This window comes from Puma concolor, chromosome C1 (genome assembly GCF_028749965.1).
Source record: "Puma concolor isolate L17-30 chromosome C1, mPumCon1.1.hap2, whole genome shotgun sequence".
In the NCBI taxonomy this organism is placed as follows: domain Eukaryota; kingdom Metazoa; phylum Chordata; class Mammalia; order Carnivora; family Felidae; genus Puma; species Puma concolor.
In genome coordinates this window covers 75734155-75746160 of record NC_141674.1, presented here as the reverse complement: position 1 = coordinate 75746160, position 12006 = coordinate 75734155, and the positions used below count along the sequence as shown (strand labels likewise).

The 12006-nt window shown below is 37.6% G+C and overlaps 1 protein-coding gene across 1 annotated transcript in view; it reads left to right on the top strand.

Moving 5' to 3' along the window:
* LOC112848689 (guanylate-binding protein 7-like) overlaps nt 1-8656 on the top strand; it is a 39381-nt gene extending 30725 nt beyond the window's left edge. The window contains exons 13-14 of the mRNA XM_086717473.1: nt 700-767; nt 5717-8656. Coding sequence (XP_086573599.1) covers nt 700-747 — 48 coding nt within the window. The 3' untranslated portion in view covers nt 748-767; nt 5717-8656. The remainder of the gene's footprint in view (nt 1-699; nt 768-5716) is intronic.
* The last annotated feature ends 3350 nt before the right edge of the window (nt 8657-12006 follow it).

Genomic DNA, 12006 nt, shown 5'->3' with positions numbered 1-12006 from the left:
TGCCTCCTTATAGTTGTCATAAACTTTTTCTATACAACTGTGGTCATATTTGGTATTAAGGACTTCCTTGAATAATGAGTTAGATAGCATACCTTATTTTTTTGTTTATTTGTATTATTTTTGAGAGAGAGAGAGTGCAGGAAGGGCAGACAGAGAATCCCAAGCAGGCTCTGCACTGACAGCCTAGAGCCCACTGTAGAGCTTGAACTCACAAACCATGAGATCATGACTTGACTTGAAACTAAGAGTCACACACCTAACTGATTGAGCCACCCAGGCACCCCAACATGCCTTATTTTTGATGCCCAACAAGAATTTCTTTTTTTTGTTTTTTATTAAAAAAAATTTTTTTATATATGTTTATTCCTGAGACAGAGATAGAGTGTGAGCAGGGGAGAGGCAGAAAGAGAGCATGAGCAGGAAAGGGGCAGGGAGAGAGAGGGAGACACAGAATCTGAAGCAGGCTTCAAGCTCTGAGCTGTCAGCACAGAACCCGTCGCGAGGCTTGAACCCATGAACTATGAAATCAAGACCGGAGCTGAAGTTGGACGCTTAACCGACTGAGCCACCCAGGCGACCTCTGACAAGAATTTATATAAAAAATATTGTTAAATGTTTGTTTGTAGAAATCACAGTTAAATCATCTGAGTCTTGAGGTTTATTGTAAAGAATTCACACTGATTTCAATTTCTTTAATAGATGCTAGAAGCTTCCGGTTTCCAGCGACAAAAAGCACAGATTCCCTGAGGATATCATTGTGTGTGATGGTGAGTAAGTCCACTCATCCTTCCAGCTTTTGTTCCTAAAACCTATGTTTAAACCTTTTGAGGCACAACACTATATAAAGGCTATAGGTTTAAGGTGTATGTGTACTGACCAAAGCAGAGACACTTAGAAATTCACATATTATGTTAGGTCTTCCTTTCTTCTGTAGGGTAGCTTATATGGATAATTAATGCCCCCAAATATTAAAGTCTGTCCTCTTTAATTGTATGAGCTTTCTGATGCCCCCCAAAAATGGTAAAAAGGAAATATTAAGCCAGAAAAATAATGATTTCCCCTTTATAAATCAGACTTGAAGAGGCTTTGAATGTGTACTCCTTAATAATGAGACCGCACATTTAAGTCACAAATTTAACAATTCCTAGACTTAAAATGGATCATTCCTGACAAGTGTTGGAAATGTGTAAAAGGACTATACTTGAGGTAGGGTGCACTTACGTATGCCTTCAGTATACCACAGCAGAAACCATAGGCTACAGAGGGGTCACGCCAGTTGACTTTTGTTAAGATGTTCTTCTGATTCAGTTTCTGGAAGAAGGGTGGGGGGTTTTTCATATTAGTACATTAGTACATTTACTTGAACCTTTTATAGGGGAATCAGAGCAATCTGCATCTGTGAAGGATCCTCCTGAAAAAAGAATGAGCAAAGTGTCAGACTCCACCTATGGTTACCATAGGAGATATGGCACAAGCTGTCTTGCATGTGTAAGGGTGGATGAAAGAAACGGGGCACATGGCCTCAACCTCTTTGGAGAATGGGCACAAAGACACACTTAGAGGGGTGCCTGGGTGACTCCATCGGTTAAACACCGACTTCGGCTCAGGTCACGATCTCATGGTTCGTGGGTTCGAGCCCCATGTTGGGCTCTGTGCTGACAGCTCGGAGCCTGGAGCCTGCTTCAGATTCTGTGTCTCCCTCTCTCTGCTCCTTCCCCACTCGTGCTCTGTCTCTGTCTGTCTCTCAAAAATAAACAAATATTAAAAAAATTTTTTTAAAAAAGATACAGTAGCTTGAAAGACGCTTTTGCGAACTCATAAATATGTTATACTAGCACTTTACTGTCCAAGTCTTATTAGAGACTCTTTCCTGAATATCCATCCTGCAAATTAAAATCCTCTGTGATTTCAGTTTTCCCTTTAAGACCTATATTTTCGGTGCAATAAGATTGAACTTAAGTTCAGTTAAGTGAACTGATGCATTTTTCAATCCAACATGTAGGCAAGTTGCCGTATTTATCACAGCCAAACCACTAGGCAAGTTCCATTGCCTTACATTTTATGTAGTTCTGGATTTCTCTTCGCTTAGTCTGTGTTTTTCAAAATCCAGCAAATGCAAGGTGATTTTGGTTTTGGATTGTTTTTACTCTTACATCACAGTTGCTAAACTCTCCAGTTCTAAAATTCCCTAAGCATGTGAATTATGTCCCTAAAAGGCTATTATTTTTTAAGACATTTAATTTTTTAACTGATCAGTTGCACTCACCACATTTCTGAACTGAAATTGTTTCATGTCTGTGCTTTTCTGGAAGGGCTGGTACATTTGCAGCTTTGTGGTTTTTCACCAAACTTTGTGTAACAGGATGTTAAACGAGACTCTTCCTGTCTGAGAATTTCCACCATTCTCTAAAGATGAGTGCACGAGGTGCCAAAGAACCACAATTTCTAAAACAACATGCTACCGCATTTGGGAGGAGTTAAATTGATAAAACATGAAAAAAGTCATTTCTATTAAATTAAATCTCATTAGCTTCCATCAGTTTAAGAATATTTTAACAATTCTTCTTTTACCAGGAGTATACTTGCAAAATATAAAAAGCTATTTCTCCTGGGGTACCTGGGTGGCCCAGTTGGTTAAACATGTGACTCTTGATTTGGGCTTGGGTCATGATCTCATGTTGTGTGAGATCAAGCCCAATGTTGGGCTCCATGCTGACAGCACAGAACGTGCTTGGGATATCCTCTCTCTCTCTCTCTCTCACTCTCTCTCTTTCTCTCTGCTCCTCCCCTGCTCACACATGCACACTCTCTTTCAAAATAAATAAATAAGCCTTTAAAAAAGTTATTTTTCTTGTCAGCAAATTTTCTTCCAAATAATGGAATCTGGAAGAGAGACGCCAAATTTATTTTTTTTAATTGCTAAATAGTAAAAACATCCTGCTATACATCCAAATATAACTAGCCTTAGATTCATCATCTCTAGAATCATATCTTTATAGCTTCATAAATAAAATGAAAAATAACAGCAACAAAAAATGAGAGAGACAGAGGAGGATTCCTTGATCCAGTTGGTGAGGAAGGACTCTTTTTATTTGGATGATAGTCATGTGCCCACCCTCTCCTACATCAATATCTGTGTCTCAGAAAGTACAGGACCTCTGTACTTAGTGCAGCTTGGGTCCATCCCTTAAAATGGCCAAGTTTAATTTCAGAACTCTTTTAAAATGATCTGTCTCAGATATTGTTGCATATCTTTTTACAATAATAAAAGAAATGTCAGCTCTAATTATTACAAAGTTCTGTTATCAAAATGAGCTCCTGACAACCTTGCTAGATGTTAGATTTTTCTAGCTGCTCTTAAAGCTAGCAGTGGTCAATGTGATTATGTTTGCTCAGGAGATAGAAACAGAAGTATGTGTATGTCACTTGAGAGTCTAGGCCACAGAAATTTGCTCCTGTACTCCACCAGTTCCATCTTTTCCCTCCTACTGGTTCAAACTTGGCAGCAGTGGAGCTTTGACCTTGCAGATAAATAGGCTTTCTTAGTGGGTACAGAACAACTAGATGGAAGGAACCTGAATCCCTGCAGAACCCTGTGGAGGAATGCTTCCACACAAGCCTGGAGTGGTAGAAGCAGAGGTGCTGTGACAGCAACCTCTAAAGGGATCTCTCTCTCTCCAGTGTCCTCACTGTACTCTCTCTCCTCCTGCCATCAGAATGTGGAACTCTATACGCCTTTGGAATAAATCCCATTACTCAGGTCCCACCTGATCTTTCAGCTTCATCCTTAATGAGCCTGTGGCTATGGTGAACTCCAGTGGATTCCTAGCATTTGCTCACTACCATTGTTTATTTGCTCATTTCATTCTTTTGGTCTAAAATACATTTCCTCTCATTTTTCTTTGATGCAATCTGAGTTATCTTTTGAGATCCAGCAGTGATGGCACCTCTTCTTGTAGCCATCTAAAATCCTGAATATAATTAATTGTTGCTTTTTTAGACAACCAAGCACTTTATTTTTAACATTATGTTAGCAGTTATTACTTCTCATTTAATGGTAAAATATTCATGTTCATCAAGATACAGGTTAGCCAAAGAACTTTGTTTTTAAATACACAAAAACCGTGGAAATGCTAGTTTTGAAGGCCTGAGAGGTATATAATAATGACAAATAGGCAAAACGTAAAGTAATAGCTTTTATCAGCAGCCTTTAGTTGGGCTGATGACAAAGTCTCAATTTTGAAAATTCCTTAACTTTAAATAAACTATCCTGGCAAGGTTTGATGACATGTCTAAAGATACTTTAAAAGTGGAGGTTAAAGGGCGCCTGCGTGGCTCAGTCAGTTAAGCATCTGATTCTTTTTTTTTTTTTTTTAATTTTTTTTTTCAACGTTTTATTTATTTTTTGGGGGGACAGAGAGAGACAGAGCATGAACGGGGGAGGGGCAGAGAGAGAGGGAGACACAGAATCGGAAACAGGCTCCAGGCTCTGAGCCATCAGCCCAGAGCCTGACGTGGGGCTCGAACTCACGGACCACGAGATCATGACCTGGCTGAAGTCGGACGCTTAACCGACTGCGCCACCCAGGTGCCCCAAGCATCTGATTCTTGATTTCAGCTCAGGTCGTGATCCCAGGATCATGGGATGGAGCTCCGCATCAGACTCCACACCTGCTTGGAATTCTCTCTCTCTCTCTCTCTCTCTCTCTCTCTCTCTCTCTCTCTCTCTCTCCCCCCCCTCTCCCTCTCCTTCTTCCTCTCTCTCTCCCTCTCCCTCTTTCTCTCTCTCTCCCTCTCTCTCTCTCTCTCTCTCTCTCTCCCCCCTTCCCTCCCTCCCCCTCCCCCTCTTCCCTGCTTGTGCTCTCTCTTTCTCTCTAAAAAATAAAAATAGAGTGGAGATTAAAAAATTTTACTTGTTCACTATCTTGAACCAGATATCACAAACAATAAAAGTAGACCAAACTGGCTATCTATTATTTTCATTTCACAGATTGGATCTTTGGGTCAAGGGTGAATATGGTCTTTCCAGTTAGCCTCACTGCAAGACATCGAATCTGTTCCTGGAGTAATAGGGTCAGAGCAAACTGAGGAGTGGCCAAGAAACTAGGATGGGAGATGCCAATAGTACCTGTAGTCACCATCAAAGATGTATCATGAAACAAATTATACTAAATTCAGGGTGGAGTGAAGGAAAAGTCACAGTCACCTGAACCTGGGCTGAGGGAAATGAACAGAGGGACACCATGACCTCTCAGAGAGTGGCATTAGCAAGCCTTTTGTGTTTTCCACATTCGCAAATATTTAATGCTAGCATCTAGAACCCAGGTCACAGAGGAAGCTTCTCCTTCTGATATCCATCAAATATAAAAACCTCCTAAATTTTACATTCTTTTTCCCCACACTCAAAAATACTAACTGCTGAACTAAGGGCAGCTCTTGTTTCCACTGGCTCAGCCCACACTGTGATTATGAACAAGATGACATATTTATTACAGCTATCTCACTAAGCTGATTCACTGACTCAGATTTGTGCAGTAACAGTTTCTTCTTCTTTCTTTCTTTTTTTATATAGATTTCCTCAGTCCCACCAATATCAGAGTATTTGTTTTGTGGTGTTTAGCTTTCTGTCACAGTAGCTAGTGCCTCTTGCTCTTATTCAAGAATATTGTAAAGCTATAGATCTTGACTCTAAAACTATTTATTCTTTTATCCCCAGATTTTTATCAGCTGAAGAATTGCATCAAATAGATTGATGGCCTGAAACTGCTTAAAGTCTGCATTTCCAGGAACTCGATGTGGTTTAGGATATCATCAGTTTGGGGCTCCTTCTTCTTATGTTTCAGGATGCTAAATGGGACTCTTCTGTTAGGGGTCCACTAAGTGTCCTGGACTGAGAACACTAGGTGCCAAATAACTAATTCCCAAGCAAGGTGCCACATCAGCTTTTACAGTTAGGTTAAACTCAAGACAGTAGAAGAAAAATAATATGATTATATCAATTAATGAAGAAAAAGCATTTGACAAAAGTCTAACACTCACTCGTGATGAAACCATTCACAAATTAGGAATAGTGGGGTATTTCCTCAGTTAAAAAAGAATAGCTGAAAAAAACCTACAAGCATACTTAATGGTGAAAAGCTAGATGCTTTCCCGTAAGATTAGGAACAAGGCAATGATGTCTGCTTTCACTTCTATTGAACATCATACTGGAAGTCCTAATGAAATAAGACAAGAAAAGAAAAGGAAAGATATATAGATTTTTTTATGTAGAAAGTCTCAAAACATCATCAACAACAACAAAAAATTCCTGGCACTGATAAGTGATTATAGCAAGGTTGCAGGATACAAGGTTTACATACAAAAATCAATTGCTTGCTTATACATCAGCAATGAACACGTGGAATTTGAAATTAATAACACAATATCATTTATGTTAGCACTCCTGAGAAAGAAATACTTAGGTTATACATCTGAAAAAAAAATATGTGTAAGGTCTAATGAAGAAAATAACAACTCTGTTGAAAGAAAACAAAGAAAATCTAAATAAATGGGAACACTCGGTATTGTCAAGATGTCAGTCCTATAGATTCAATATAATCCCAGTAAAAATGCCAGCAAGTTATTTTGTGGATATTGACAAACTAATTCTGAAGTTCATATGGAGACGCAAAAGACCCAGAATATACAGCAAATACTGACGGAGAAGAAAATGTCAGAAACTGAAACTACCCAGCTTTAAGACTTACTATAAAATTATAGTAATCAAGACTGTGTGGCACTGGAAAAAGAATAGACAAGTAGATCAATGGAACAGAATAGAGGGCCCAGGAATAGACTCACACAACTATGGTTAACTGATCTCTAACAAAGGAGGAAGAGCAAATCAGTGGATAAAGCATAATCTTTTCAATAAATGCTGCTGGAACAACTGCACATTCATATACAAAAAAAAAAAAAAAAGGAAGGAAGGAAAAGAAAAAGAATCTAGATACAGATCTTACAATTTTGACAAAAATGAATTCAAGTTGGATCATAGATCTAAATGTAAAACATAAAACTCCTAGAAGATAACATAGAGGAAAAACCTAGGCGACCTTTGGTTTACTGATAACTTTTTAGATACACTACCAAAAATCACAATCAATGAAAAGAAAATTGGTAAGTTGTACTTCATTGAAATTGAAAACTTTTGATGTTCAAAACACAGTATTCAAAGAGTGAAATGACAACGTACACATTAAGAGAAAATTTACAGAAAACATGTCTGATAAAGAACTGATGTCCAAAATACACAAACAACTCTTAAAACTCAAGAATAAGAAAACAACCCAATTTAAAAATGGGCAAAAGGTCTGAACAGACACCTCACAAAGATTCACAGATGTCAAGCAAGCATCTGAAAGGATGCCCCACATCATATGTCTTTAGAGAACCCTACATTAAAACCACAATAAGAGGGGCACCTGGGTGGCATAGTCAGTTAAGCTTCCGACTTTGGCTCAGATCATGATCGTGGCAGTTCGTGAGTTCAAGACCCGCTTTGGGCTCTGTGCTGACAGCTCAGAGCCTGGAGACTGCTTCAGATTCTATGTCCCCCCATCTCTCTGCCCCTCCCCTGCTCTTTCTCAAAAATAAACAAACATTACAAAGGAAAAATTCTATCTTTTGGGATGCGCACTGGGTGTTGTATGGAAACCAATTTGACAATAAATTTCATATATTAAAAAATAAAATTAAAAAATAAAAAATAGAGAATATTTACATATGTCAAAAAAAGAAAAAATTGTAAAAATAATTTTACAAAAATAAAACCACAAAAGATACCACTAAACACAAACCAAAATGGCTAAAACCTAGAATGCTGACGACACCAAACACTAGTAGAAGATATGAAGTGATAATAACTCCCATTCATTGCTGTGGGACTGCGAAATGGTTTGGCCATTTTGGAAGACATTTTTGTAGTTTCTCTCAGTGCTTAACACTTACCATCTGATCCAGGGATTGTGCTCCAGTTATTTACCAAAATGAGTTGAAAACTTAATTTACAAAAAACCTGCATACAGATGTTGAAAGTAGCTTTATATATAATTGCCAAAACTTAGAAGCAACCAACATATGCTTCAGCAGGTGAATAGATAAACAAATTGTGATATATCTGGTCAATGGAATGTTAATTCAATCCTAAAAAGAAATGGGCTCTCAAGGCATGAAAAGACGTAAGCAAACTTCAGTACAATTTGCTAAGTGAAAATTTCAGAAGCCCATCTGAAAGGCTACATATTGTCATCCAACTATATGACATTCTGAAAAGGTAAAACAGTAAAAATACCAGTGGTTGCTAGAGGCTCAAAGGGAGGAAGCGTGGTATGAATATCTGGAGGTCTTTTGGGAAATGAAACTATTCTGTATGTACATACATATAAAACATACAAAATGTACCACACTAAGTGAACTCTAATATGGAATTTAGTTAATAATCTTTCAACATTGATTCAGCATTCATAACAAATGTACATGCTAATGTAAGATGGAAATAATTGGGGAAAACTGGGGGGTGGAGTGGGTTAAGGGATATATGGAAACTCTTACTTTTTGCTTTATTTATGTAAACCTAAAACTGATCTAAACAAAATAAAGTCTTGATTTAACATAATGCATAGGGCATCAAAGAATGTAATTTCAGGCATCTGGGTGGCTCAATCGGTTAAACATCCAACCCTTGATCTTGGCTCAGGTCATGATCTCACAAACTGTGAGACCCCACGTTGGGTGCTGCACTGACAGCATGGAGCCTGCTTGGGATTCTCTTTCTTCCTCTCTGCTTCTCCCCTGCTCATGCATTCTCTCTCTCTCTCTCTCTCAAAATAAATGCATAATCTTAAAAAACAAACAATGTAGTTTCAATTCAATCAATTTGACACTATATTACATTAGGTAGGAATTTTTTAAGTTTTGTTTTAATTCCAGCTAATTAACATACAGTATTGTATTTCTTTTAAGTGTAAAATATAGTAATATAACACTTCCATATATCACCCTATGCTCATCACAGCAATTGCACTCCTTAATCCCTGTCATCTATTTAACCCATCCCCACACCCACCTCCTCTCTGGTAACCATCAGTTTGTTCTCTATAGTTAAGGGTCTGTTTCTTGGTTTGCCTCTCTCTCTCTCTCTCTCTCTCTCTCTCTTTCTCTTTTAATCCCTTTGCTCATTTGTTTCTTAAATTCCACATATGAGTGAAATCCTACACTATATGTCTTTATCTAACTTATTTCACTTAGCATTCACTTAGTTCCATCCATATCATTTTAAATGGCAAGATTTCATTGCATTTTGTTTGTTTTCAGGAGTAGAATTTAGTGATTTATCACTTACATATGTCACCTAGTGCTCAACATGACAAGTGCCCTTCTTAATACCCATCACCCATTTAACCCGTCCCCCATTTAACCACTTCCCTCCATCAACCCTCAGTTTGTTCTCTGTTGTAAAGAGTCTCTTATGGTTTCTCTCTCTCTCAATATTTCATTCTTTTTTATGGCTGAGTAATATTCCAGTGTGTGTGTGTGTGTAGACATACATACATCCCATATCTTCTTTATCCATTCATCAGTTGATGGACACTTGGGCTATTTCCATAGTTTGGCTATTGTAGGTAATGCTGCTATAGAAACTGTATAAATATTGTATAAATGCTGCTATGTATCTCTTTGAGTTAGTATTTTTATATCCTTTGGGTAAATACCTAGTAGTGCAATTGCTCAGTTGTAGGGTTGTTCTATTTTTAACTTTTCAAAGAAACTCCATACTGTTTTGCACAGTGGCTGCACCAGTTTGCATTCCTACCAGCAGTGCAAGAGAATTCCCCTTTCTCCACATCCTTGCCAACACTTGTTGATTTTAGCCATTCTGACAGGTGTGAGGTGATATCTCATTTTAGTTTTTATTTGAATTTCCCTGATGAGTGATGTTGAGCATCTTTTCATTTGTCTGTTATTCATCTGGATGTCTTCTTTGGAAAATGTCTATTCATATCTTCTGTCCACTTCTTAACTGAATAATTTGTTTTTTAGGTGTTCAGTTTGATAAGTTCTTTATATATTTTGGATACTTTATCAGATATGTCTTTTGCAAATATCTTCTCCCATTCCATAGGCTGCCTTTTAATTTTGTTGACTGTTTCCTTCACTGTGCAGAAGCTTCTTATTTTGATGAAGTCCCAATAGTTTATTTTTGCGTTTGTTTTCCTTGCCTTAGGAAGGAAGTACCTATAAAGAAGGTGCTACAACTGATGTCAGAAAGGTTGTCGCTTGTGTTCTCTTCTAGGATTTTTAAGGTTTCAAGTCTCACATTTAAGTCTTTAATCCATTTTGAACTTATTTTTCTGATTGGTGTAAGAAAGTGGTCCAGTTTCCTTCTTTTGCATGTAGGTTTCCAGTTTTCCCAGCACGATTTGTTGAAGAGATGGTCTTTTTCCCATTGGATATTCCTTCTGCTTTGTTGAATATTAACTGACAATATAGTTGTAGGTTCATTTTTGGATTTTCTATTCTGTTCTATTGATCTGTGTGTCTGTTTTGTGGCAGTTTTGATTACTACAGCTTTGTAATGTAACTTGGAAGTCCAGAATTGTGATGCCTCCAACTTTGCTTTTACTTTTCAAGGTTGCTTTGGTATTCTGAGTCTTTTGTGGTTCCATACAAATTTTAGGATTCTTTGTTCTAGTTCAGTGAAAAATGCTGTTGGTATTTCAGTAGGGACTTTATAAAATGTATAAATTGCTTTGGGTAGCATAGACATTTTAACAATTTATGCTCTTCCAATCTGTGAGCATGGACTGTCTTTCCATATTGTCATGTCATCTTCAGTTTCTTTCATCAGTGTTTTTTAGTTTTCACAGTACAGGTCTTTCACCTCTTTGGTTAGGTTTATTCCTAGGTATCTTATTGTTTTCAGTGTAGTTGTAAATGGGATCGATTCCTTAATTTCTCTTTTTGCTGCTTCATTATTGGTGTATAGAAATGCAACAGGTTTCTGTACATTGATTTTCTATCCTGCTACTTTGCTGAATTTGGGCGTCAGTTTTAGCAGATTTTTGATGGAGTATTTCAGGTTTTCTATATAGAGTATCATGTCATCTGCAAATAGTGAAATCTTACTTCTTTCTTGCTGATTTTGGGTGCCTTTTATTTCTTTTTATTGTCTAATTGCTGAGGCTAGGTCTTCCAGTACTAGGTTAAATAACAGTGGTGAGAGTGGACATCCCTGTCTTGTCCCTGACTGTAGAGGAAAAGCTCTCAGTTTTTGGCCATTGAGGATGATATTCACTGTTTTTCATATATGGCCTTTATTATGTTGAGGTATGATACTAGCTGTTTTTCGTATATAGCCTTTATTACATTGAGGTATGTTCCCTCTAAACCTACTTTGTTAGAGTTTTTATCATGAATGTATGTTGAACTTTGTCAAATGCTTTTTCTGCATCTACTGAAATTATCTAGTGGCTCTTATCTCTTCTTTTATTAATGTGGTGCATCATGTTGATTGATTTGCAAATATGGAACCACCCTTGCAACCCAGGAATAAACCCCACTTGATTGTGGTGAATGATTGTTTAAATGTATTGTTGGATTCGGTTTGCTAGTATTTTATTGAGAATTTTTGCATCCATGTTAATCAGAAATATTGGCCTGTAGTTTTCTTTTTTAGCAGAGGCTTTGTCTACTTTTGGAATGAAGGTAATCCTGACCTCATAAAATGAGTTTGGAAGTTTTCCTTTTCAATTTTCTGGAGTAGTTTGAAAAGAATACGTATTAACTCTTCTTTATTTTTTTTTAACATTTTATTTATTTTTGAGACAGGGAGAGACAGAGCATGAACAGGGAAGGGTCAGAGAAAGGGAGGCACAGAATCTGAAACAGACTTCAGGCTCTGAGCTGTCAGCACAGAGCCCGACGCGGGGCTCAAACCCACGGACCACGAGATCATGACCTGAGCTG